Source organism: Larus michahellis, chromosome 2, assembly GCF_964199755.1.
Source record: "Larus michahellis chromosome 2, bLarMic1.1, whole genome shotgun sequence".
Taxonomy (NCBI): domain Eukaryota; kingdom Metazoa; phylum Chordata; class Aves; order Charadriiformes; family Laridae; genus Larus; species Larus michahellis.
The window spans coordinates 119,987,524-120,013,178 of record NC_133897.1 but is presented as its reverse complement, the minus strand read 5'-3'; the positions used below and the strand labels follow the sequence as shown (position 1 = coordinate 120,013,178).

Here is a 25,655-nt window from a genome sequence, read left to right as displayed (position 1 = left end):
ATAGCGAGATTCTACTGCATATTTCCCCCCCTTCCCTCCCCAGACATGGATTGGGCTTTAACACCATTTTTATATTCTTTTGTAAGTTATTCCCTTAACTGTTGAGCACAGCAGCAGGAGGAATATTCCATCCTTGGGCAGAAGTCCAAAATGAGTTAACCCAGGTTTTAAAAAGATGAAAATATGTAAGCCAAAAAAAAAAGAACCTATGTATTCCCAACTCCCAACATCACCAAATATATCCCTAGACAAACTGGGGCAGCTTTCCTTTGTTTTTCAGAGCCATCTCAAGGGATGTCTTCCTTGCCTTCTGTGCTTTCAACAGAACATACTCTGTTTGCTTGATCAGAGCTGGCACAGTGCAGTTTGCTCCAGGTTTGCGCCCGAAGCATTGCCTTTCGCTGTTTATGTGGCCACAATCTTTGCCTAATCCTCCAGAAGATCTATCGTAATAAGAATGGTAGCAGTGACAGAAGCTATTAATGTTCTCGCTTCTCCATGTGGCAGTGATCTGCTCTGCAGATCAAAAAAGAGCAGATATATGCTACCTGCAATAAAAGGAAAAGCAATTAGAGGTCTTGCTAAGTGAATTTTGTTTGTGAACAAACAAACGGGCTGCAGGTGCCAAAGAACAAGTGTGTTGTCAGGGCAAAGCTCTGAAAGCAAACTCAGCCCTGATGTGAAATAGCCAGCTCCAAAACTGGAAAGAAATTTGAGGTTTGTAGGGATGCCTTTTGTAGCTTTTGGAACAACAGAGGAAAGGATTTGTATGACAGAAGTAGCCATGGCGTAAGAGGCTGAAATAATCAGATAATGACTTCACTAAATGCAGGTGGGAAAGGATATGGCACATTCAAGCCACACCAAGGGAAGGCACATGTGCTTGAAACAGGGCACTAAAAGGGAGATTTTTTTGTACAGTAATTCCTGGCAGAGGGGAAAAGGGGAATAGGGGTAAACAAACATTCTGCAGAGGAACATCCTAACTGAAATCCTCTCACTGCGAGGAACTCCTCCTCCAGCCTTAACAGAAAAAGTCGGTCTGTGAGTCTATGAAGTATACGATGGGCTTAGGTGTCAGTAAGACAGTGTGAGGGCTTGAAGTTACTTCTGGAATCACTGTAGCAGGTTGTGAAGGGAGTAGATTGAAAAATGAAACATATCAAATGAAAGAGCAGAGCTGCATGATTATGACTGCACCCCCTCTTGACTAAGCTCAAGACTTAAGCAAATGAAGCAAAGCTTGAAAACAAGAAAGGCAAATATCCAGCCGCCTGTTTTTCTTTTGCCATCGAATTGTGAATATCTCTTGGTTTCCTTTATGACATGGCTTTAGGGAAAGAGCAGGCAAACGTGAGAAACACCTACATTTGTATTTTATGATCACCTTGCATGTACCATAAACTGTGATTGGTAAGTATTTAACACATGGGGCATGACTTGTTTTATTGCTGTGTGTACAAATTTGTCCAGGACATCCTAAACTGATAGTGTTATACGTTATACTTTCTTTTTCCTGGTGTAAATTATTACCTACAATCTCCTAGCAGAAGCTGAGAGGACTTTCTGTCCATGGTTTCCACGACCAAAGAAGATCTTCAGCTCTTGCACTGTTTTTGAAAGTTCAGAAAGATTATCTGGTACAGTGTATCCAGTACAGGCTGGCTGATCATCATGCCAAATTTTGATTCTTTCTCTTGCTGCATGGACACATGGCAGTAGATGTAGTTTCTCTGTACATGCCATTTCAACCTGCTTTAACATTTGAACAACGTGTCCCTTAAAATATTTTGTATATAACTTACACACAGACTCTTACTGTATGCAAAGTTCTAAGCCACTGGGGGGGGGGGGAGGATTTTCTAGATACTTTGTTCCATTTTCATGCCTACCTCCTTTAAGTGACAGTTTCCATGCATTCTCTAACAAAATAATTGTGCCTGGCAACTTAGGTGACTGATTTTTTCTTATTATGTAAAGGGCTGCTTTTTCATTTGCTTGTGTTCATGCTGTAGATTCAATGGGTTTCGCTCAAGGTGAGGACCATCTGAATGTCCTCAGCAGCATCATGGTCTAATTTCAACAGTTCTTTTCAGTGGCCTCCATTGGCTTTCCACGCTGGGCAAAACTTTGTTGAATTTAGCAACTTCCAACAAATTAAACACTTTTGTCACCAGTAGAGTTCTAATAGGCTCTAATATCCATCTAAAATGATGGATAAAGCTCCCTGGCTGCAGAGTTGCTTAGACTTTTTTTTTTTTTTTCCCCTTCGATACAGTGCGCGGCAGAGAGAAGAAACCGAGAAACCTGTGAGTCTCTCCCCATGCTGTGCAGCCCCCCGCTGCAGAAGCACAGTGGGCTCGCTTCGGCCCCGGGCTTCTTCATTTAAGAAGCAGCCGCGAAACCCCCCTGAATTAATCTGCATATTCACATGATCGCAAATGACCCGCAGCCGGTCGCCTGGCTCTCAAGTACCCTTCGCCCGCGCCGAGCAGCAGGTAGGGGACCGCGGGGCTGGCTAGTCGCATGGTTGGGAGCCGTGCCACCACCACCACCACCACCACCACCACCACCACCCCCCCCGAGCCCACCCCGCCGAGCGCCGCTCGCCCGCCCCGCCGCGGCTCCGCGCCCGCCGGGCAGGCATGAGCGACGGAGCGGCCGCTCCGCGCCGCGGGTGAGTGCGCGGCCCTCCGCGAGCGCGGAGGGAGAGAGAGACGGAGGGAGGGAGGGAAGGAAGGAAGGAGGGAAGGAGGGAAAGAAGGGAGGGGGCAGCCCATCCCAAACCGAAGATAACTTTATGGGACGGTGGGTGTGCGCGGCTGCGGGAGGGGCGCCCCTTCTCCGCGCCCGCGGAGAACACCCACGCACACTCCCCCGCCGCCGCCGTTGTCCTGCCCGCCGTCGGGGGGCTCGGGGGTGCTGCCTTTCCCCGGTGTTTTGCAGCTGAGGGACGGCTCGCAGGGCAGCGGGCTCCCCCTCCCCGGAGGCACTACCGGAGCCTTTCAGTCATCCTTGGGTTTTCACACCCGAGGTGAGAAGGAGGGTGGAGGGTTGCAACCCCCCCTCCTTCCCCCCACCCTACAGCTTTGTTTTATTCGCCACTTGCGGTGCTGGGACGGGGAGAGGTGCGTGCAGAAAGCCCAGCTCCCGCACAGCCGGAAAGTTGCGGCAGTGGGCTCCCAAGCCTCCCTCTCCCCACCTCCTGGAGACATCCATGTCAGTCGCTCATTCAGCATCGTGCTGGAGAATGAGGCGCAATGGTTAGAAGCGAGCCCTGCGGTGGTGCGTTTGTTTTGCAACAGTAGCCTGTGCCCCCCCCCCCCCCCCGGCCCCGAGGCTGGCGAGCGGGTGCCCGGTGTCCATTTGAGCCACCGCCGGCGGTGCCAGCGCAGGTCGGGCAGTAGCTGGGTCTGCTGCGAAGATGTCACTGGAAATAGCCGCCGCACGCACGAAACTCCTGTGCCACAGCGGTGTCGTGTGGAGCGGCTGGCTGCCAGCCCACCTCCCGGCTGTTTGCTCCTTGACATGCTATTGGGGAGAAAAAGCAAGAATTTTTAAAATAGCATTCGACTTTTGTAGTGAAGCCTTTGTTATTATTGATAGTGTTGCGGCTTTGAAACCGTAATCGTGCCTGCAGCCCTGACGGCAACATGACCTGTAAAAACCTACCTTGCATCCTATCAGACACAGTCCGCTGTGTCATCTTGTAGTCCAGACCAGGGAATTTCAGCTGTGGCCACACGTGAAGTTAATGTGTGACCATAACGTGGAAGTGTCTTTCTCTTTTTCTGTCGTATTTTGTATTTATCTAAGGCAAACATGAACAACTAATCCAAAAAATTGTTCTGCAACTTTGATGGCAAATCTCAGCTGCTGGAAAGTCCCAGTTTGGTCTCACACCTGGCACAGCCATCACTCTCTGTCTCATCTCAAGCCTTTAAATTAACTGCATGCTGAAAAACTAGTGGGTGTTGGGGATGGTGTTGATTTCTAAGTTGCTGATAGCCTTTGGATTTAAGTGAAAACTTGGACTCGGGGCTCAAGCACAGTATTAAGCTTTTATTAACATTTGTAGGGGGTTTTGCTGTGAGGAAAAAAAGTGTACAGTTGGAAAGAAAAATTTGGCTGTGACAGCTGGGCATTTTGCTGGGTGTTGAAATCATAGAAAAACAGACTGGTCTGAAGTTGCGGCAGGGGGGGTTTAGATTAGACATTAGGAAGAATTACTTTACTGAAAGAGTGGTCAGGCACTGGAACAGCCTGCCAGGGAGGTGGTTGAGTCACCATCCCTAGAGGTGTTTAAGAAATGTCTAGACTTGACACTTCAGGGCATGCTCTAGTGACAGAGATTGTACGTTATTTGGTTGGACTCGATGATCTCAAAGGTCCTTTCCAACCATGAAGATTCTATGATTTTAAGAAAAACATGTGTGCATTAAAAATTGATGTTTAAATCATTAACTATCAAAGTATGGCTGACAGTGTAGTTCTGCCAGTTTGATTTTTTTTCCCCATGTAGAACGCTGTTTTAGAAGAACAGAAACTTTCTTTATATTGATGAGCGAGCCTTTGTGTTTGAGCTATGATGCTTTTGGCTTGCATGCAACATTTTTGCATTTTCAGGGCTGCAAATAATATTGATTGAATTAATTGCACGTGGTCTCAGTTGGAGTAGCGGTACATCCTTCACAAGTGGTAGCCTCCTTCTAGACAGGCCCATCAGCAGTTCACTAGGTGGGATCTTCTGCATCTTCCCTGTCTCTCTCTTGCATACATGGGCACACACACATATTCTTAATATGTTCTTCCAAGATGTTCCCCAACTAGAAGGAAGCTAATGCTGCACTATTTTAATACCAAATACAGACACCCTTTTCTATCCACTTCTACAGGATGAACAAATGAAATTCGTTTGCAGATCTCGCTATTCTCTGCGTACAGAAAGAGATGGTCAGGCACAGCTGGACAAAGAGGTCAGGAGTCACCATACCTTCTCTCCCATGCTCCAAAACCCTACATTCCCCCCCATAGTGCCCTTTGTGGTTGGAAATTTTGCAGAAGTCTGGAATGTAACACCGGGGCTTGCATTTTGTTTAGCGAGCGAAAGGTTGGGGAAGTACAGGTTGCATCCCAGCTGGGCTGGGGGTGAGACGGTGGATGAGTGCTGCTTCCCTTGCCTGTGCATCCAGGTTTCTTTTCCATGGGCTTCAGGATATGCTTCATCCCTATATGAAATGTTCACCTTGGACACGCCCTGGGAAAATGAGCTTTTCTCAGTATGAATATAGCACCTGTATTGTGCTCGGGCCACTAAAATAAATTATTCGTGAGGAAATAGTAAGGCTGTCAGAGGTAAGACTTTAGGTTTCAGTGAGCATCTAGGCATAGGGTTCAAAGGTAAGGATGACCAAATACCCGAGAGCTTCAGCATTGGGGGAGGCAATGATTTTGGGCCATTTTGAACAAAAGGTCTAGTCTAGATAGTTGGTCATTAACTGACTGTTAGTATGAGATCTTACAAAAACATCTTTCCATTTGTCTTGAGTTTGACCCAAAATCAGAAGATTTGGGGGATGGTTTTATTTTCTTTTGAGGTTTTGTCTTCAGTTCTTCTCTAGCAGAGCAAGTCCTGCTCAAGTCTCTCAGATCACTTCACAAGCACTTTACAACAGCCATTTGCAGGAGATAATGTAATTTTTGTTTTCATCTGAGAGTCTAGAGAACTGAGATAGAGTTCAAATGACCTATCCAAAATACACAGTAAATTAGCATAAGAAATGAGACAGGGAAACAAATTATTTGCTCCAGTCACAGCATTAAATTGCCTTTCCCTAACTCACTGCAGCTGTTAAGAAATTCATGGGCCATTCCTCTTGCAATAACTTGAAAAGGGCAGACGTGCCTTTTATGCTTCTTTCTGATGTAAGTGGTATTAAATATGCATTGTATCTCCGTTACCTTAGATAACTGAGCATAAATTCATCCGTCTTCCACTTGAAATTCTGTTCCCAAATGTAGCAGCTGAATATTCTTCCTTTTGTTTTCTACTTTTTGGAGGGGTTGGAGGATTTTTGCTTTTGTTTTTAGAGAAGAATCTTGTTAGCATTCCTTAGAAACTCATTAAAATGCTTCCCTTTTGGCTTATTCTCCTCATTTATTAATACCACAAATAACTTTTCTTTGGTGACCCACTTTCATAGGTATCTGAACATCTAGCAAAATTGCAACTCATCAGGAAGGCAGTGTAGACTAATAAATAGAATCTCCAGACAGAGAGGAAAATCAAGACACTTCTTTCTTTGCCACACAGAGTTCTACGCACCACACATACAGAAAATATTGCTCTATTCCACAGCTTACTCAGCACCCATAGCCAAAAAGAAAGCGCTTTATTGATTGTGTGATTGATTTAAAGGTCAGGATTTAGGGTTGCATCTATTCTCCTGTCGGAATTCAATTTTTACTCTACATCCATAGTGAAGAAACTGCTCTTTGCATAAATATAAATTGAAATATTGGTGTGTGCGAGTGTTCAAACAAGTAGACTTTCTCTTACAGCTCCCAGGACAACCTCCCAATACTATACCGTTATCAAAACCACTAGGGTTTGACTAAGATGTTGGGTTTTTATTGACTGATCATACCTGCTTTCTGAAAAGTATGGATTTGCTTAGAAAAAGAGGATACCTACCCATGTAATGAGCATGATGGTGAAGAGGCCCCTGGAAGTGGTGGGGCTGTACAGACTCTAAGTCAGGCAGAGGTCAGCCTCTGCTGACTATTTCAAAAGATACAGAGGTTGCTTTTTGTGAACTGAAGCTGCACAGACAGACTTCTCTCAAGGGGTGGTTGATTACCCTGTGTCCTGCAGACACTCCAACACCGGTTATGTTTTAAGGGCAGTCTGCTCTGAGAGTTCAGTCTCCGGTTGTCCCAGCCCGAGGATACTCAGCGTTGCCACCTTCTCTCCAAGGTCTGCTGGATAGCAGCTCCCTGACAGGAGAGCATAAGGCTTATTTGGTGACTTCTGATGAAGCTGTGTTTTCCTTTTCAGTAAGTGTGGACGTCTGTGTAAGTTTGAGAGCATCATGGTGGCCTTTAAAGGAGTCTGGACACAGCCCTTCTGGAAAGCCGTTTCGGCAGAATTTTTGGCCATGCTCATTTTTGTCCTCCTGAGCCTCGGCTCCACGATCAACTGGGGTGGAGCAGAGAAGCCCCTGCCTGTAGACATGGTCCTTATCTCCCTCTGCTTTGGACTCAGCATTGCAACCATGGTGCAGTGCTTTGGACACATCAGCGGAGGCCACATTAACCCTGCTGTGACCGTGGCAATGGTCTGCACGAGGAAGATCAGCCTCGCCAAGTCCGTCTTCTACATTCTTGCCCAGTGCCTGGGAGCCATCGTGGGCGCAGGCATCCTTTACCTCGTCACACCGCCAAGCGTGGTAGGAGGCCTGGGAGTCACTGCGGTAATCGCTTCTCCTCCGGCTCTTGAACTAGACTAGCTTAGCGCCTAAGAAAACATAATCAGTGTCACGCAGAATAAAGAGAGATCAAGTAGAGATTTTTAAGAGCTTGCTGGTTTATTTACGACATCTAGACAGGGCTTAAAGCTCTCCTTAGGATGGGTTTATGCAGCGTAATGTCTATAGCTGTTCTTTTAATAGAAGTTCTTTTTCCTAGAACTTCCCCAAATCTGATGACAGCAGGTAATGTTAATTTACATACACAATTTAAATAATATATGCGTGAAATGCCATTTTTATATGGGCTGGGGAGGGGGAAATTAATTCTATGCCGTTATGATGGGGATTGAAAAAACATCAATTTAAAATGACATACTTTTGAAATAGATTGTGGCTTAGATTTCAGCTTTGTTCTAAACTAATAAGGAATGCCATCAGTTAGCCCTGTTGCAGGACTTATTAAAAATGCACTTGAGCCGCACACTGCTTAATTTTTAATTGAAATTTAAATTAATTAAGTCAGGGCTAATTAATGAATTTATAATTGAATAGTAAATTACAGTGCTCCCAAGAAAAAAAAAGGTGAAGGGGAAGTGCAGCATTTGCAAATCCCTGTGTAAAAATAAACTATTCTTCTGCAGTCTAACTTTGAAGTTCTTGTTGGGTGTTACTGTTGAGCCTTCTGTTCTCAGTCCAGCAGTAATTTTCCATGGCTCTCAAAATAAAATAAAAGAATTTAAAATTTAATTAGGAAAAAAGGGAGAAAAGGGTGTTTGGGGGAGAATCTGTACCTCCAAAAGTTCATTGTTGTATACTTTCACTGTGTACCATTTAGAAATATCTTTCATTGAAATACAATTAACATAAATCAGAAAGCTACCACATACAAAATCACCTTTGCTTCATCTCCGGTGTTTCTTTCCCTTCTTCCAGGTACATGGGGATCTTTCCGCTGGCCATGGACTCCTGGTGGAGTTGATAATTACATTCCAGCTGGTTTTTACTATTTTTGCCAGCTGTGATTCAAAACGAAGTGATGTCACTGGTTCAGTAGCTTTAGCAATTGGATTTTCTGTTGCAATTGGACATTTATTTGCTGTAAGTTAATGGCTTCTTTTTAAAAAATAGACCCTTTGTCCCTTTATGACTACTTCAGAAGTAAATGGAAACTTCCGTGGCCTTTATGGCTGCTGTAGCTATATAGCTGCTATATTCTTTATGGATCCACGCCAAAACCCTTTGGAGTAGCAGGAGGGTCCCCTTGGGTAGGGTGTTGCATCAGAGCTTTTCTGCCTGTTTATGTATGTGATGACTTTGTTAATTTTGTGATAAGACTCAGGAGAGTGACAATACTCGCCGTCGAGATTAGAAGCCATACAAAGCCAGGGTGTCCCCATAGTACAAGGACCAGCAGAAGTTGAATAACTACCTTCATGACTTTAATAACAGGTAACATTTTGTCTCTGCTTTAGATCAATTACACTGGTGCCAGTATGAACCCAGCTCGATCATTTGGGCCTGCCGTCATCATGGGGAGATGGGAAAACCAATGGGTAACTCTGCTTTCATGCTTCCTTCGCCATAGCGACAAACGGCTATCAGGATTTTTCATACATCATTTTGCTTTTGGTTATCTATTCCAGTATGTCCCATAGAGACCATCACTGAGGGAGACAGGCGCTGACCTGCCACAAGCTTTGGTGTAATTAAGCTCCTCGCCCAGGACTGTGGTGGGCTGGAATAGCATCTTGCTGTCCAGGGGCCGTTTTGTGGAGGTAGTAGCTGGCGTAGAAAGGAAATCGTACAAAAAGCTCAAAACAAAAAAAGCAATCCAGCGAGACTGAAAGAATTGAACTGCTGGAAAGAAAAATCCTCCGAGGCAGATTGCAAACCCCTCGGCCACGCTGATGAGAAGTTATAGAAGTAATTCCGTCGGCTTCACGTTTCACCTGGTTCTGCAGCAAATTGGGGCAGACGTGTAAAATGAGAGTGGGGACCCTCTGTGATCTGGTTCCCAGGGGAGAACCTGCCTCGGCAAATGCCCGCAGTGAGAGATGAAGGGGTTGCAGTCTGGTCTTCGCAGACCAGACCAGATGTTACCTGCTTCAATTTGAAAGCGTCAGCTTAACTAGGAGCATTTGCGCAGGAAACAATTTGGTAAACAGCTTGTGAATGATGCAGTCATTTTTCTATAGCATCCCACTATTAAACTTATTAAAAACTAATTCACATTTTATAAGAGAGAGATGGATTGCAGCTCGGCCTCACCTAATTAAAGGCAGGGAAGGCACTTCTAGGGACGCTTTCAATGCTAGCTGTAAGAGCTGCATATTACAGTGCATATAAGGATTTTCTTGATTTTTAAAGTACGAAGCCCACATTGCTCCTGCTGCAGCTAATAACAGAAATAGCGTTGTCTTCAGGCCCTAAGGCTCCAATTCTGCAAACACGATACCATGTGTAACTTTGTTCCCAAGAGTTATCCTATTGAGGCAGATTTACCCAGTTATCAGTGAATGGCTTGTTCATACGAAAAACTGCTGTAGTTTTTCACAAGATTAATTATCCATACTCTGAGGGAGCCTGTAATTTATAACTAAAGCCGTAAACAATAAACAAATGTAGCATGGAGAAACTTGTAGGAAAAGCTTAGCTACTGTCCCGGTCCCTTGGAAAGATGGCCTTTTCTCCTCCTCCAGTGCAGCGACATTGGCATACCATTGACATGGGCTTCTGCACTTACTAATGTTATAGAACTGCTGCCCATCACGCAGAAATAGATAGGTACCCTACAAAGTTGTGTCTGTTGGTTGTATTTGCTTATTCAAATTAGATAATCAGGTAGCTGACTGCTTGTTGGATTCTGCAGGATCAGAAGCCAAATTTGGATTATTTTGGAAATGTGAGTCTGAAATTCTGAAGTAGAATTGTTTGTTTATACACTAGGAAAGGTTTTGTTTCCTTAAAATTTCATTCTCGTCTTGGGTGAAAATGCAAAAGGAAATCAGTTCTCTGCACTGATGTTTATTTTGTGTCATCTTTGCAAACAGTCCATATAGGTTATCTAGAGCTGGCAATAAGCAATGAAAATTTAGACAAGACCTCTTGGAAAAACAAAGGGGTGACCTAGGACTAATGCCATTAACTGCCTAAGAGACTGCCTTTTGACCAATTACATATGTGATTTTTAGAGCAGTCACTTAATTGCAGAGCTCCCGGTCACCATCTATGGTAGTTACACTTCTCTGTCACGTAAACTGGTACGATGGCATATTTCATCCCAGTTCATTCATGAAAGCCAGGGAACTATGTGACCATGCATTTCTGGAGAGTCAGTTTGAACGATTGGGCCAGGATATTTTGCAGAAAGTTTTCCGAGTGAAGTCTGTAGTAACATGCTTTACTGTGGTACCCTGGCTTTTTCATTTGCTGTAGAGCTTAATGCCTGTCTCTTTTCCACCTCTTTTTGCAGGTGTATTGGGTGGGGCCAATAATAGGAGCAGTCCTTGCTGGTGCTCTTTATGAGTACGTCTATTGCCCAGACGTTGAACTCAAGCGCCGTTTTAAAGATGTCTTCAGTAAGGCTACCCAGCCGTCCAAAGGGAAGTACATCGAGGTGGACGATAACAGGAGCCACGTAGAGACCGACGACCTGATCCTGAAGCCTGGCATAGTTCATGTGATTGATATCGACAGGGGTGAGGACAAGAAGGGAAGAGATCCATCCAGCGAGGTGTTGTCTTCTGTATGACTAGCAAGAAGCACTGAAAGCAGAGAGCAGCCTGCTAGCACGTCCACAGATATCCTTCCACCTATTAAAGAAACAGATCTCCTCTAGACTGAGTGTCTACCATTTCTTAGCAGGTATGGTGTGTGTGGTAGTGGTATCACCAAACCATACGCCGGCTCAGTTGGAAGATTAGGCTTTTGCTATAATTAGTGTTCCCCTTCTATTATTCCAAATCGAGAGGTGTTCCTAGTATTTTCCTTTCCTTCTTTCTGGAGCAACCCCAAAATCAAAAAAAAAAAGAGATGAAAGCATTCTCCTTTAATAAATCAGTCAATAATGAGATAAAGATAGAGATGTTTAACATTCAGATTGACAGTTGAGACATACCAGGAAATGCCTATAGACATAAAGACCTACTTATCAGATTGTTCTTCTGACACTTAATTGGCTGTTGTCAGCTCCGATTAGAACATCTTACCCATTAAGCGAGGTTCAGGGACAGCACCAACAGTATTTAAGAGTTTTATCCACAGTCAAGCAAAGGAGTATTGTTTCCATTCAGGTACATCACTGTTGCCTTGCAAACTACCTCTGAAAAAATGATACTTTAATAGGTTTAAAAAAAAAAATAAAAATTCTATCAACCCATCATATCTCACTCCTGTGATTTGCAGTATAAATATATTACCTTCATCCCTTCCCGGGAGTAAATACGCTGAAACTGAATGTTGAACTGTAATAAGGCTGCAAAGCATTTAACTGTACTTCTTGCTCCCTCTTGTCATTGTCTATCTGGTGAAACATTCTCCTGGGGTTTGACTATTGACCATTTAGTGTAAGCAGACTCTGAAGGTCATGCAAAGAATATAAAGGCTTTCCTGTTACTTAATAACTCAAATAAAAGATATCAGAAGAAAAGAAGGCATATCTGTTTTCAGTGCGCTTGTTCAAATACACATTTCTGTGCTAATTTATGTAAACTAAGGGTTTAAATTACTTACCTACTTTCTTACAAGATGGTTGGAGATATGGGTTTTTAATTTATTAGTAATGTAGAGGGTTTTTAACTTTTAACTGTATTGAAACACTGATTGGGAAATATTTTTTTATAACAGATGATAAAAATATGACTGCTTCTGGCTTTTTGTTGTAACCGATGCCTAACTATTTGAACAGGATTCATGCTTGTTCCACTGTTCATATGGTCTTAATTACACCTCTGGCAAAGGTTTCTTTATCTGTCATTAGGAAAAGATGCGAGCACTTGCAGGGTTTTTTAGGGGGAAAGGAACACGAAATATGTTCAGTAATCAATCTTTCCCGTATACAAGTATTTTGACAGACGTACTCACCCCAGCAGAACATTTCTGTAAAGCTGTTACTGTGTTTTACTGCTTTTGTTTCTGATCAGTGGCTTCGAGTTTTACAATATGCAGCTGCAGAGCAGTCAGGAGCGTGGTACTATTATTGTAATTGTATAGTTTTTATTTTGAAATTGAAAAGCTACTTCTGCCTATTTAGCAATAAGAGGGAAAAAAAAGCATTAGTCCTGGCTGTGGGCTGTAATAGCCTTGTCTGCTCTTTGACATGCTCTACATGCAATCTTTATTACAGGGAATTAGACGTTTCTAATGAGATAATAAACCACTGCTACACTCAAATCTGTGCACTATGATCCAAAGGCAATTCTACTACCCCAACTCCCAGCATGTCCTGCCATACTCATTTTCTTAGTTTCACGCTTTTCTTGTCTTAAACCCTGTTAGAGTGTGTCGCAAGCTCCCCGCATGGAGCATGAAACTCATGACTCCTCCATGCCTTTGCAGCTGGACCACGCTCCCTTCCCCTGCACCCCCCGGGCACCACACATGGGTGCGGGACAGGGCTTCCTTGGGTGACCCAACAACAGCCCCGCTCCCGACGTGTGAGCCCTACTGCTAGGCACGGTCCCCGTCACATACTTGTTGCAGCGTCACAGCAGTGGCTGCCTGTCGAGACTAGTAAAACAGCTGATATTTGTCCTCAGCTGTGGCCCGACACAGTGGCAGCATCACGGTTCAAGGGCACGAGCATGGTTAGGGACTGGCAAGGGGCAATGTCAAATAGCAGATAAGGGCTCCTTCCCACAGCAAGGGCTAAGTCTCCTGGGGAAGGGCAACAGAGGCGTGGTGGTTTAGACCCCTGCATACCTCTGCTCAGATGGGTAAATACCATGCTAAATAGACTCAATGAGAAAGATCAAAACTTGTGGTTTGGTTGGTTTTTTTGATCTCGACGTTTGTTCTGGCTTTTTTTTCTTCTTTTTTTTTTTTTCCCTTCAAATGCTGTATTTGTTAAAGGGACACTTTGATTAAACCTTTTGCATGGCTTAAACAGGTAAAATAAAGAGTAATACACATAGCACTGGTGGATTTTTAAGCAAAGGTTTGCATTTTTGTATTTAAAGACACTCCTTAGAAGCTCTTGATTTGTGAATTTTGCATGGTACTGTGTTATTTAAATAAGAAGCTGTGATTTGTTTTATGCTTAAGGGTCCTTTATACAAATGGCTTGATGGGTATTTTCCTCACGCAGCCTGATTCTCTTGCCGAGGTGAGCATAACACAAGCACAGCACCAGCCACCCCAGTTAGGAGGACTTTTTTCCTTGAAACACTCTGTATTAATGAAGTGTAGCAAACACTCAGAACCAGTCCCAGGAGAACTCCTCACTCGGAGACTATCAGAGATAAGGTACTGAGGCTTCTGAGAAGATTAGGGAAAAGAAGGGAAGCTGAGATAGAAACCACTAGACAGTAAAGAATGTTGCCATGGCATAGGACATTAGTAGGAAAGCAAGATAAGAGAAGTCTGCTCCTGCTCCCACAGAAAGAGACTCATGGAGGAGTTTGTCATTGACTACAGTGGAAATGATCCTAAGCTTTTGGGGGGGCGTGATGGCTTCTCTCATGTGCTTCACTGTGCATTTTCCAAAATCAGCATCTTTCAGCAAGATACTTAGTTCTGCAAGGACATGCGTTCAACTTGAGGTTTATGACCCACCCTGAAGTAAATCCTTAGGAGTGGCCATCATCACAGATGGTTCAGCCCCACCACAAGAGATCACCATTCATGTAAGGGAATGTCACTCTTCAGCATCCCTTAGGACTTGATTCAGCTTTGACCTGCAGGGATATGTGTTTCTCCTGGTTGTTTTGCAGTGGTATCATCACTGTACCATAGTCACATTTGGTTAAATAATTGACTGGCGTGACCTTTTTCTGGATTGGAAATATTTTTGCTTTAATATGATTTTAAAATATGTACTTTAATACTGTTCGAGTGAGATTTATGTTCTAAGGACCTTCAGCTCGAAATTGCACCTCATAACATAACTTGGTGTCCTCTTCAAGTATTTCTTCGTTGGGGTAGGAAATGGTAAATGTCTTTTGTTTATGACAGTGAATGGATATCACAGGAAGTCTGCCAGGCACGTCATCATTCTGAGGTCCTAAAAAAAAACACGAATGAGTCTCTCACTCCTCCATGATGGCACGATTGTTTCCAATGCTATATTTGCACTTTAACAAACACATTCAAAAGATTTAGTCACTGGATTTCAGAAAAGAAGGGATGGATGGAAGCTAAGGGTGGTTACACTGAGGCACACAAATACCTTTTGGGTTGTGTGAACTCTGAGGAGTTTATCAAACAAATTCTAACTATTCTCAGGAAAAAAAAAAAAAAGAAACCCTGCAGCATCTGAGTTGTCGTCATAACCCTTCTCCTGTTGAAGCATTTGGGAGCTGTGTCTTTCATTCATTCAGTGGAAGCAGGACCGAGACCCGTCTCATGCAGTGTTTAGGCTCGTCACGTGTATTTGCATATGAGCTTTTCAAAATGTTTTTTATTTCTGATTATTAATAATTGCCACAGTATCTGCTCAGAAAGCTAGATAGCCTTCATCTTTCCACCTTTCTAGTGCTTGGTGGCAGAGCATTTGCTGCTGTGCTCTGCAACATTTTTTCTGCAGTCTGTGTAACACATTCAGGATATTATACACCATCCAATATTTTTAATCTAAATAAAATATGTGAGAGTTTACATTGTGAACCTTTCTTTCCAAGGTGAGAGATGAAAACACCATGCACAATTTTTTGTATCTCAAATCAACCCGTGTGTGTCTGAGTTTCTCAAGGACTTACTAAATAGACAAGATGCAAATATAGACTGAACTATTTGTTATCCGCTTACATGATCTAAATCATGCTGTTGCGGTCTGTAATTTGGGACAAATGAGGTAAAGCAAACAGTGTACATGGATTTTTCCACAAGACTGCTTATTGTTGAAGTGCTTAGTCACCGTGATATCAGAACTAATGTTATAGGACTTGAAGTTTCCATATGTAACATTTGCAATAATCTACTGAAAAATACACTATAAAATAATACATGATTATCTGGTTCCCACTTGTATTCTACTGTATCTCACTCTACTGTTGCAAATAAATTTTCTGTTAAAATGAAAAAAAAAGCATCTTGTGGTCACTGGAAACATTTAATGATCCTAAAGCTCAGGACTGAAATATAAGGAAAAATCCCAATCCAGCCAATAGAACATGTCCAAGAGAAGTGTGGAAGTGTGTGCAACTGAGAATGAATGATTTACTGTGGAAAAATATTCATCAGTGAAGAGAGATGATTGTGAAAGAGATTTAATATCTTTGTGAAAACGAGCTAAACCAAATAGGGCAAAAATTATGCTGGTAGACGTACATCACTGATTTTGCCAGGTGGTTTTAAAACTCGTAGGACTAGTGGAGAGCTAAGGTTTTGAAAAGTGATCAACATGACACTGGCACTTCAGAGTCCTTTCGCTAAAGCTTGGCTTGTGAGACCAAGCTCCCATGAGGAACTTCAACAATGGAAATCGGGTCCTGTAGCAATTACATTTCTGGTTGTCTGGCTCCTTGCTTGGAATGCAAAGTTTAGCTCCTAAGACACGTATGACATTCATGGAGGTAAATTAGGATCCTGAAAATTATTAATATGAAAACCCATCCCCTGGGATAGCATCTAATCAGCAGGAAGGGCTGAGAGCAGGCTCATGCCTGAAGCTCACCCCTTGCAGTGATTTGGCTCTTGCTTTCAGCTTCTTCATATCCAAGCTCCAGAGGCACCTCTCAAGAGACTTTGCGGGGGGGGGAGGGACAGGGACGTGTGTGCGTGGCATATAATTTACTACATATGTGATCTGTACCTTACTGAAACAGGTTCCCAAGGGAATTTAGGCAGGACTAGTAAAATTATTTTGGAGTCACAATCACATAAGGCAGGACCCCCTTGGACATTTTGAGACACTCACAAAACAGGAATCTAGGTGTCTGGAGAGTTAGAAGGGCGAACAAGTAGCGATGTAGATGTCTGCAGGGTCAAGATGAAGAAGCGTCCTGGGAAGAACAAGAAAGCAACAGTGCAGGTAAGGGAGATCTTTACAATGTACCTCTTACCCAGTGGTTACTGGCCCTGTGGTATCACTTATGGGGTTAAAACATGGTTCCTTTTGTATGAGGACATGTGCGTAGGTTTGTGGATCACATCTGAGCCATCAAGTGGGAGAGGCTGAGCCATGCTGGGTGAGTGATGTCCATACACTAAGCTTCAGTGGCAGGTCTGGCTTCAGCAGCAACAACTACAAACAGCAACTCTGGCCCAGTTATCTGCTTAAAAAGAGAACTTAGAGTGCAGATATTCCCAATATCAGCTTGCTTTTAAACCCTCCTTTGCCTTTAGACTTCTTTATCTGTTGCAGATTGTGATGTACTGCAAACGTTATAAGCCGCTTTATTTATATCAGACTGATAACTGTTATCTTGGCTATTAATTTCTTTTGACCTTCCTTGCCTCATTAGAAAAGCAATCCTTATAAGTACAATGGCTGTGGCATAATCTAGCTAAAAAAGCTATCACAAGGTTCTTTTGAAAGGCGAAAGGAGCTTGTACTATTTGTCTCTCACCTCACCACCTGGGATGGGGAGAGGCAGAGGCTTTCTGTGGGTGCACCTGACAAAGAGCTCCCAACTGCTCTTCTCCACTCACGCACAGCAACGACCTGCCTGTGGTGTTCCCTCCCCACTTCCCTTTTGATATGAATCTTCATAGAAAGCTCTGGAATTCACAATATGTCTCAAAGGTCATATTAATAGACTCTATGTGTGCGCACACATGTGTGTAAAAGATGCACAGAGATGCACAACTTTGCACAGCCATTGTATTTACTTCTTCCCAGCAGTGGACAAGATCCATGGGTAAAACCATGGGAGATCAGCTGCCATTTCAGATTGCTTCATGCCCCACTGGGATCCGAATGACTTGGTCATTGATTTCCACTTATTTGTGAGCAATATGGCTTTCTGAATGAAGAGGGGCCATGGCTGTCTCCTACTGCCATGGAGCCAATTGGGTTTTGCTGCTCTTCTGCCCAAGTTTCATTTGCCATAAGGCTTTTTTTTTTTTCCCCACACTCAAAGCATTTAAAAATTGATTACCTTACACATTTTGGAGCCCTCTAGCATGAGAAATATTTTACCACTATCCCACGCTACCTTAGGGTTAGCCCCATCTATTCTGTGGGGATTGTTGTTTTACTTTGGAACAGCAAATCTCAGGATATTGAAGATTCATCCATTTTTCCTCAAAAAAATCCTTTGATAATTCCAGTGATATCTCCACTATTCTCTTCCAGTGCCTAATTATTTCCATTTGTGTGGTATCTCAGTACCTATCTGCCTAGTGGTCCCATCTTCAGACTAGAATTCATGCTTATTTTGTTTTGTGTTGCTTTATTCCCTGCCTTTCCAGCTGAATGAGCTCATCAGAGCTAGAATGAGACGGTTTAGTCTCTAGAGCCTCCTTCTCCGAGCTTCTTCAAGCTGCTACTGCCACTTTGGACTTGGGGCCACTTTCCCTAGGCAGCAGCAGAGTTGTCCCAGAGCGGGGACATCTCATCTGCCTTGACTTGCCACCGTACTTGCCTTGTACGGCGCACAGGCTAAATCCCGCCTTAGCTTCACAGAAGACATGAAGTCAGTTTGCACCAGACGAACCCAGTCTCAGACAATTCCAGTAGAGTAAACAGTGACCCAGCAAAGAAGTAATCAATTTTGAAAAGATGGGATTTGGGCTTGTGGCAAGTCCCTGGGCTCTGATTTGCAAGAAAAACATCAATAGGAAAACTGGAACAATGGCTGATTGGCCTTGTGCGTTCTGAACATATGCACATGAATATCCAGTAAGAAAAAGTCTAACGCTTCATGATTAAAGATGACAGAGCAGGGACAAAATGAACTCTGGAGATCAGGAAGATGTACATAGATGTTGGACTCTGCTGCTGTTTGCCCACCGGTATTGCTCCAGAGAAACAGCTGCACAGCCTCTTCTCAGAGCTGAGTCAGACCAGCTGTACAGGGTAGGATGCACACAAACACAAATGTTTCAGACACAAGGCTTTTTTGTTTTTCTCCCTTCTTCCACAGCTGCCCAGCATACTTCAGATTTACTGGAGGCAAACGTTGCTAGGGCATAAATGCAGAAGCTTATCTAACGTCAAGACTAAAATGTGAGAATAAAGCTTTGTGTCCTCCAACCTTTTAGCTCTGAAAAAGCCCAGCAAATACCATGGAGGGAGCTTTAACAAAGGAGGTCAAAAAGTCCATCTGGATCTCTCTGCATCCTAGTCATTCCTAGAGCTACCCTTAGAGAAGAGATCCATAGGTTAATTTATCATTGTGTAAATAAAATATCCCCCAACTTCTTTTACCACTAGCCTTTCTGAGTTAAAATAAATATCCTTTGGTTGAGCACAGATGAAGAGCATCTAAGGTTTATATATAGCAGCTATCGCTATTGTGTCTGAGTGGTGAGGAAAAGGTCAAAGCAAAATGATTTTATTCTCTCCCCAGTTAGAAAAATTGCTTTGTGTGTTGGTCTGTGTGTTTGGAGGTGGGGGAAGTTTGTTCTTTTTTTCCTCTTATATATCTCTGTTTCTTTCAGGTCGTCCACACTTTATTTTATCTTTTCTACAGATTGAATCCTCAAACGTTTTATGGAATCAAGTAGAACAATTCGTTTTCTCATCTAGCAAAGTCTTTCACTATCTTTTTGTTTTTCCTTTGTCAAAAAGAATGTCATTTGAGGATGCTTTAACTTTTCTGGCTGTTTGATGTCTTTACTCTGATGGCAGCCTCCATCGCATGGTCTTCATTTGTCTATACTTCCTGCATAGACAGCTGTCCCTCCAAGGAATTTGGGACCCTATGGGGACTGCTGAGGTTTTTACAACGAAGCTCCAAGCATCTGAATTTCTGATTCAGGTTCTTCATTTTCACCTTAGATGGTATTTTTTGTAATAAAATACACAGTTTCCATTAACTTTATTTCATGATGGACCTACATTTTTCTTCTGAGTCCAGCCTTTTTAATCCATTTTCTTATTATTTAGAATTTATCTAATTATTTAGAATTTATCATTAAAACCTCCATATTTGAGACAACTGCCTAAATAATGTTTGTGTTTCTTGTATTCCCTTCCATTTGTTTCTCATTTTCAGTGTCTGAGGGGCTAGCAGTTTCTATGCCAACAACATATAAACATTGTGTAAAGGGAGAAAACTCACATTCTGGCAGTCATATATGGCATAGCTGGAGTTTCGTGTGCTGGAAGGAGCCTGAAATTTGTCATGTTATACCCCTGCAAACACAAACTTTAGTCAACAGTGAAACATAGGTTTCAGGGTCAACTGGGAAATGTATACTCCTAACAACAGGAGGTGAAAACCTGGATGCTACTTTCCAGTTTTGCAGTCAGAGGGTGGGAAGTCCAGGTCACATCCCTAAACCCTGGAAAGGGCTCCCAAGTGATTTGTCATGTACAAAAAATTGCCTTGTACAATTTTGGGCCGAATCAGCTCAGAGGATACATCTACCTAAATGTTAGAAGGTTCTTTTGCCATCGCCAAGACCAGAGGTACTTTCTCTTCAGAGTTTCTCCATAGGCAAAAGATTCAGAGCAAGCAGGACTTCACATGTCTGAGCTCATTTGTGGGTTTGATGCAACAGTGGAAAAATAGATGTAGGGTCATGCATGGCCAGAGTCGATGAGGAGGCAAGCTGAGGGCAGGCAGAGAAGGGGACGAACACTTGACAAACCAAGAAGTGACCTGCGTTGCTCTGGGCTGCTCCCGAGACGTCTCCTCTAGTGCCGTGCAAACCGAGTTCTTACCTCCACCTCCAAGAAAGGTTGTGGTAGAAGGATTTAAATAACAATAACCTTTCCAGTTCCCAGAAGAAAATCCTGTAGCTGAAGCAGCTTTCAAGTACTGAGTCCTGCAGTTCTAGGAAACGGTTAAAAGTATTTTCACTGTTAATATTTACATTTAGAGATATATACGTATGTATATAATATAGATATTATGTATATTTATACATTCTTACATATATATACATACACATATATGTGTGTACATGTAAATAATATATATGCGTATATTACAAATGGTTAAGCAGTCTTGAAGTGCTCTCATTACCCCACAGATTTAATATTTAACTTTAACAGGAAAGATAACACAGGCACCCTGACTCCCATTCGTCTTTTCTGAGCATTGGTATTTTTGCTCTTACAAGTGTTAACATTTCTCCAGCCCACATAAAGTGCTTATTCTGCAGATAAATCTGAAAAGGGGAATCTTTGTCTGCTCTCATGGTTGCTACAGCATTTTCCTTGTGCTTTGATTTAACATGAAGTCACAAATGCTCTCCGTAAATATTGAATCAGAACACCTGCCCTGAGTAAACATAACACAACTTGGTTTTGCAGAAACATGATGGTTTTGTCTTGCCTGCTTTGTACCTTCTCAAAGGCAAACCAGGTCACGAAGTCCTGAAGATCAGCCAGTTTGTTTCCAGCCACGGTTGTAGGTCTTACCAGATCCTTTCCTTCAGAACATCAACTAATCTAATACAGACATTTCTTTTTTCCAGTTTTTTTTCTTTTTTTTTTTTCTTTTTTCTTTTTGTGTGTGGATCCTTCTGTCTGCTTGGAGCGCCTCTAGTGGTGATAATCCATTTAACAAAAATAACCCCAGGGATATTTTAAATGCCTTTTTTTACAGACCAGACTTTACTAGTGAGGTTGATGCTTAAGAGACATCTGTATGGTGATTTCTGTAGGTCAGCTATTTTTCTTTCACCGACCTACATAGGAACCTAAAGGAAGGGCGGTGCCAAAAGTACAATGTTGATCATATACATTTACATTGTGGCTGTGCCTCTCCTGTCCCTCCTTAACGTCAGTGGCAGGGCTGTAAAAACCTGCTCAGTCACAGGTGTGACTTTTTGGTTGATGAGGGTGAGCTCCCTTCCCCTTGCTCACTACTGCCAGCTCTCCCCACTGAAAAGGCTGCAGTGAGTGGCCTGATATTATTGAGCTGCCCCAAACCCACAAATATGAGTTTGGGGATGAACAGGGGCATTAATGAGTACTTGGGGACATATAGCTGCTGTTAAATAGGGGGAAGGTTCAGTTTGTCTTAGTTTAGTTTGATTTGTGCTATGTGGTGAAAACAAGACAAGAAGACCGGATTTGCAGTAACATTGGGAAAGCTTTACAGTGACTGGTGTGCCAAATCCGAAATATTACCAGTTGTGCAGTAGGACTCAGAATCCCAATATTCTCTTTTAAAAGTCAGACAAGTTTTCAATTAAAAACATATTGGTTTTCTGTTTTTTAAAACCTCATGTGATCATGCACTGATAGTGAAACAATTTACAAGTAGCAATGATGTTATTATACACTTGCATCAGTCCTTTCTTTTCAATGATGTGGTTCTGTAACAAATGAAGCAGAGGTATCTCCAACGGGGAGATAGGGATGGGGATAACTCTGGGATTAAATACAGTTAGGGGATAAGGGTGGCCATTCCTCTCACAGCAATGCAGGGGAGCTCAAAAAACTTCTGGACAGGGATAGATCTGTTGATACCAGAAGTCTTGGACTTGGTGGTGGCCTCAGGTGGCTTGAAAGCTGTCTCAGGCAATAGTTAACAGAAATTGCCAGAGATGCTGCGGAAGTGGTGGTGCTCTGTGCAGCGTGACCCTGCTAACATAAATTCAAAGAGACTATGGGAAAAATGTTTGCGTGAAGAATAAAATTTGTTTTAAAAATAGATGGTAAAATAAAGAGCATGAAAGTAGGCACTTCAAAAGACATTTCACAGCAAGCAATATCTCACATTAAGTGTTTCACATTAGGAATTGCACTGTATTTTAGTACTTTTTCTTCAATCTATCATCCCAAAGAGTCCCCTAGAACATTCCTTACGCTACCCTCAGAGCCTCTGTCAAAATCCAGTTGCAAACCTTTCATATGGGAGGCAGGAGTTTATGCTGCTAATTAGTAAGGCCAACTCAAAGATGAGCTCACAGTCCCAGAGGCAGCAATAGGTTGTTCTAATCTCTATTAAGAAATGAGATCTCCTTTTTCTGCTGGATGTCACCTACTCAGTCAAACTAATGTATGGAAACAAAGCTGTAATGTTGTGCTGCGAGGAGAAGTCAGTATCTTCTCCAGTAACAGCAAAAATCAATTACTCAAATGACAAGATGATGTGCCTTAAGTCCTTGTTACCAGAACTGAGGTTATAGCCAATTGAAGTGTGCTCCGTAAAGCAGCCAAGCTCCTTGGAAGAAGCAAGCCTCTTGAACCTAGGTGTCAGGGCTCTAGAGCTGCAAGGAAAGGTCTGTGAGTCCTTTCCTCTGTTATCAACACAGGCAAAGGATGTGGGATCTTGAGAAGAAATTGTCAACATGTGTGTTTTCAATGACCGACCTGATAGGCACGGTCTGTGCTCACCTGCATGGGTTTCAGGCAACTGTTTTATAAGCCATTTCCCTTTGTGTATGCTGCTGTTGAGTGTACTTGCTGCGCCACAGATTGAAATAGTTCCAGTGTTCATAGGAGTAACAATGACTACTAAGGGACTTCAGCACATAATTGGACATGTTTGCAGAGATATGGTGGGATTTGGGTATCACTATCCTCTTCCTTCACTCTGCTCCAGGTTACCCATCTCCCGCGGAACCTGGAAAAGAGCAAGTGAGTGCTCTTCAGTGGAACCATGGTTGAGCGATCTATGACAATTATTTATGGCAAGCTGACAGAGTTCGCACTGATACGTTTGAAGACCATTCACATGATGAGTCCTAGGAGCTTTGCTCAGGAGGTGGCAAAGGGACGACATGCCGGTGATGTCCAATAATTCTTAGAGTCTTCTTCAAGAGGTTGTCTGACCATTGCCACAGCCAGCTGGATAGAAAAGCAACATGCAGTGTGTGCTAATAGCATGCAATGTCTGCAAGCAGCAAGTGTTATCCAAGTATTTTTATGGGACCCCTGATATAGAGCACCAGTGTCATAACACTTGAAAGCAGATAGTTTCATCTTCTTGAGAACAACAAGGCTGACAACAATATACAGGGGCTGTGGCATTTCTAGCAATTAGACACGTGGTAATAGCCTTGTAAACTTATTTAGGAAGGCTGTGAGTTTTGCTCTTTGACATAGATGTCTATCACTTTTTATTACATGCAATTCTGTACCCACTGGTCAGATTATCCTTATTAGGAGTTCACCACTGTGTGATAACCTGGAGGTCAGGGCTCCCCTGTGCTAGAAAGTGTGGAGGTATAATAAAGAATGGTTTTTGTCCCAGAAGCCGTGTCAGCCCGAACTAGTGGGCTATTGGCTGGAACGGTGGTAAAACAAACAGCCCTGGGGAGCAGAGGGAAAATGAAGCAGTGCAGAGGCAGACAAGAAAACATGGATCACATAAAACCAGGTGTGAGCTGCAGGAGGTTCTCTTCAACTTTCTGAAATGCCTTACTGATACAAGAAATCTTCCAATAGATTGAACTTTTACTCTAAGTTCAATGTGTATGTTATGGACACACGTAAGAATTTGATATGTTTCCAGAGTTTTTAGAAAACGAAAGGGAATGACACAGAATATGTTTGGGCTTTCGGTTGCAAAAAAATGTTATCCTTTATCATTATGCTAAGTACCATTTGAATACAACTCATCCTTAATCTTTTCCCTGTATACTTATCAAAGTCACTAAGTAGGGGGAAAAAATGCTGAGTACATCTGTCAGGGACAGATTGTTTCGCACAGTTCACATATTAATAGTTTTCCACCCTACCTGCAAAAGTACTTTGCTGTTCTTGCTCTGAAAGTCAGGAGTAGATTTGTAGTAGCCTCTGCTTATTTCTATTTTCCTAGGCCCTGTTTCTATTGAGCTATGTAGTTTCTCTCTATGCGGTAAGTTTATGGCCTTCAAATATCATGCGGGTTTGGTAATATGATTTTAACCAAAGAACACCTGTTCTTCTTGATTTACATGTTGATCCCTTCACCTCATTGATCATTTTTCTTATTTTTGTCCACAGTCCTGATAATGATAGTGTCAGAATCTTTTTAACAATATAAAGCCTGGTCCTCATTGCAAAAATGCTGCTGACATGGCTTCTGTGATATCCTCTGAGAGATCTGCATCTCTTCACCCCAAGATGGGATGTCTTTGGATGTACCTGCTGCCTTCTGCTCACTTACTATAGCACACTCTTCAAAGCAGTGTTGTGCGCTCCCTGGATGTAATACACTAAGCAAGAGAAATTACAGATTCATTAAAACTGTGCCCAGAAATGCTAGCTTGACGCGTAACAGTCCTGCAAGCTTTGAAACGGTCGCTTAAAAGCCATCCAAAGAAAGACCGCGATGGTGAGGGGCAGGGTGGGGAGGGAGAAGCCAGCAGGCAAACAAGCATTTGGGAAACTTAACAGAACGCCTCCTGCACTTTCTCCCTTGTGCACACACCGCACAGTCTCCGAGGGGAAGCAACGGGCACTTCTCATTCCCAGGAGAGGTTTGCTGGGCTGTGCTGAAGCTACAGCCGCAGTGTGCCCTCTTACGGCAACACCAGTTGCCTTCCCTCTGTTTCGCACACTGATGTTGGGAAGGAGGGGTTGGGGGAGGCGCTGCTTTGATTTTTTTTGTTCTTCTCTTTTTCTTTTCCCTGAAAAAGAGACACGGGAAGAAAACATTAACTCTGTACGCTGTGGCGTGTTTAGAAAACAGGCTTGAGGCTTCATGTCCAGAGCATCAAGCGGGGCCCCATCTAACAAAAAAAAGATGAAATAGTGAACAAAACTAAAAAAGAGGCTAAATGTCATCAGGTTTAGTGTTTGCTGATGACACATATGGCTTTCATGCCAAGGTGTATGTAAAGTGAAAGAGGATTGTTGATCAAAGGCGCAGCATTTAACAGATAACACCTAGTTGGCCGTTTCTGCGCTGTCTCCACTGCAAGCCAGGCTCTGCACGTGTTGCTCTGTATTGCTACAGCATTTCGAGTAAGAGGGTGACT

At 42.9% G+C, this 25,655-nt stretch overlaps 1 protein-coding gene across 1 annotated transcript; it reads left to right on the top strand.

Annotated features, from left to right (window-relative positions):
* The first annotated feature begins 2,306 nt into the window (after positions 1–2,306).
* AQP4 (aquaporin 4) lies at positions 2,307–14,928 on the top strand. Its single transcript, XM_074576886.1, is given in 6 exon segments — positions 2,307–2,450; positions 2,453–2,498; positions 7,058–7,472; positions 8,403–8,567; positions 8,942–9,022; positions 10,942–14,928. Coding segments are annotated over 6 exon segments (1,005 nt in total). The 5' UTR covers positions 2,307–2,431; the 3' UTR covers positions 11,221–14,928.
* Positions 14,929–25,655: the final 10,727 nt, after the last annotated feature.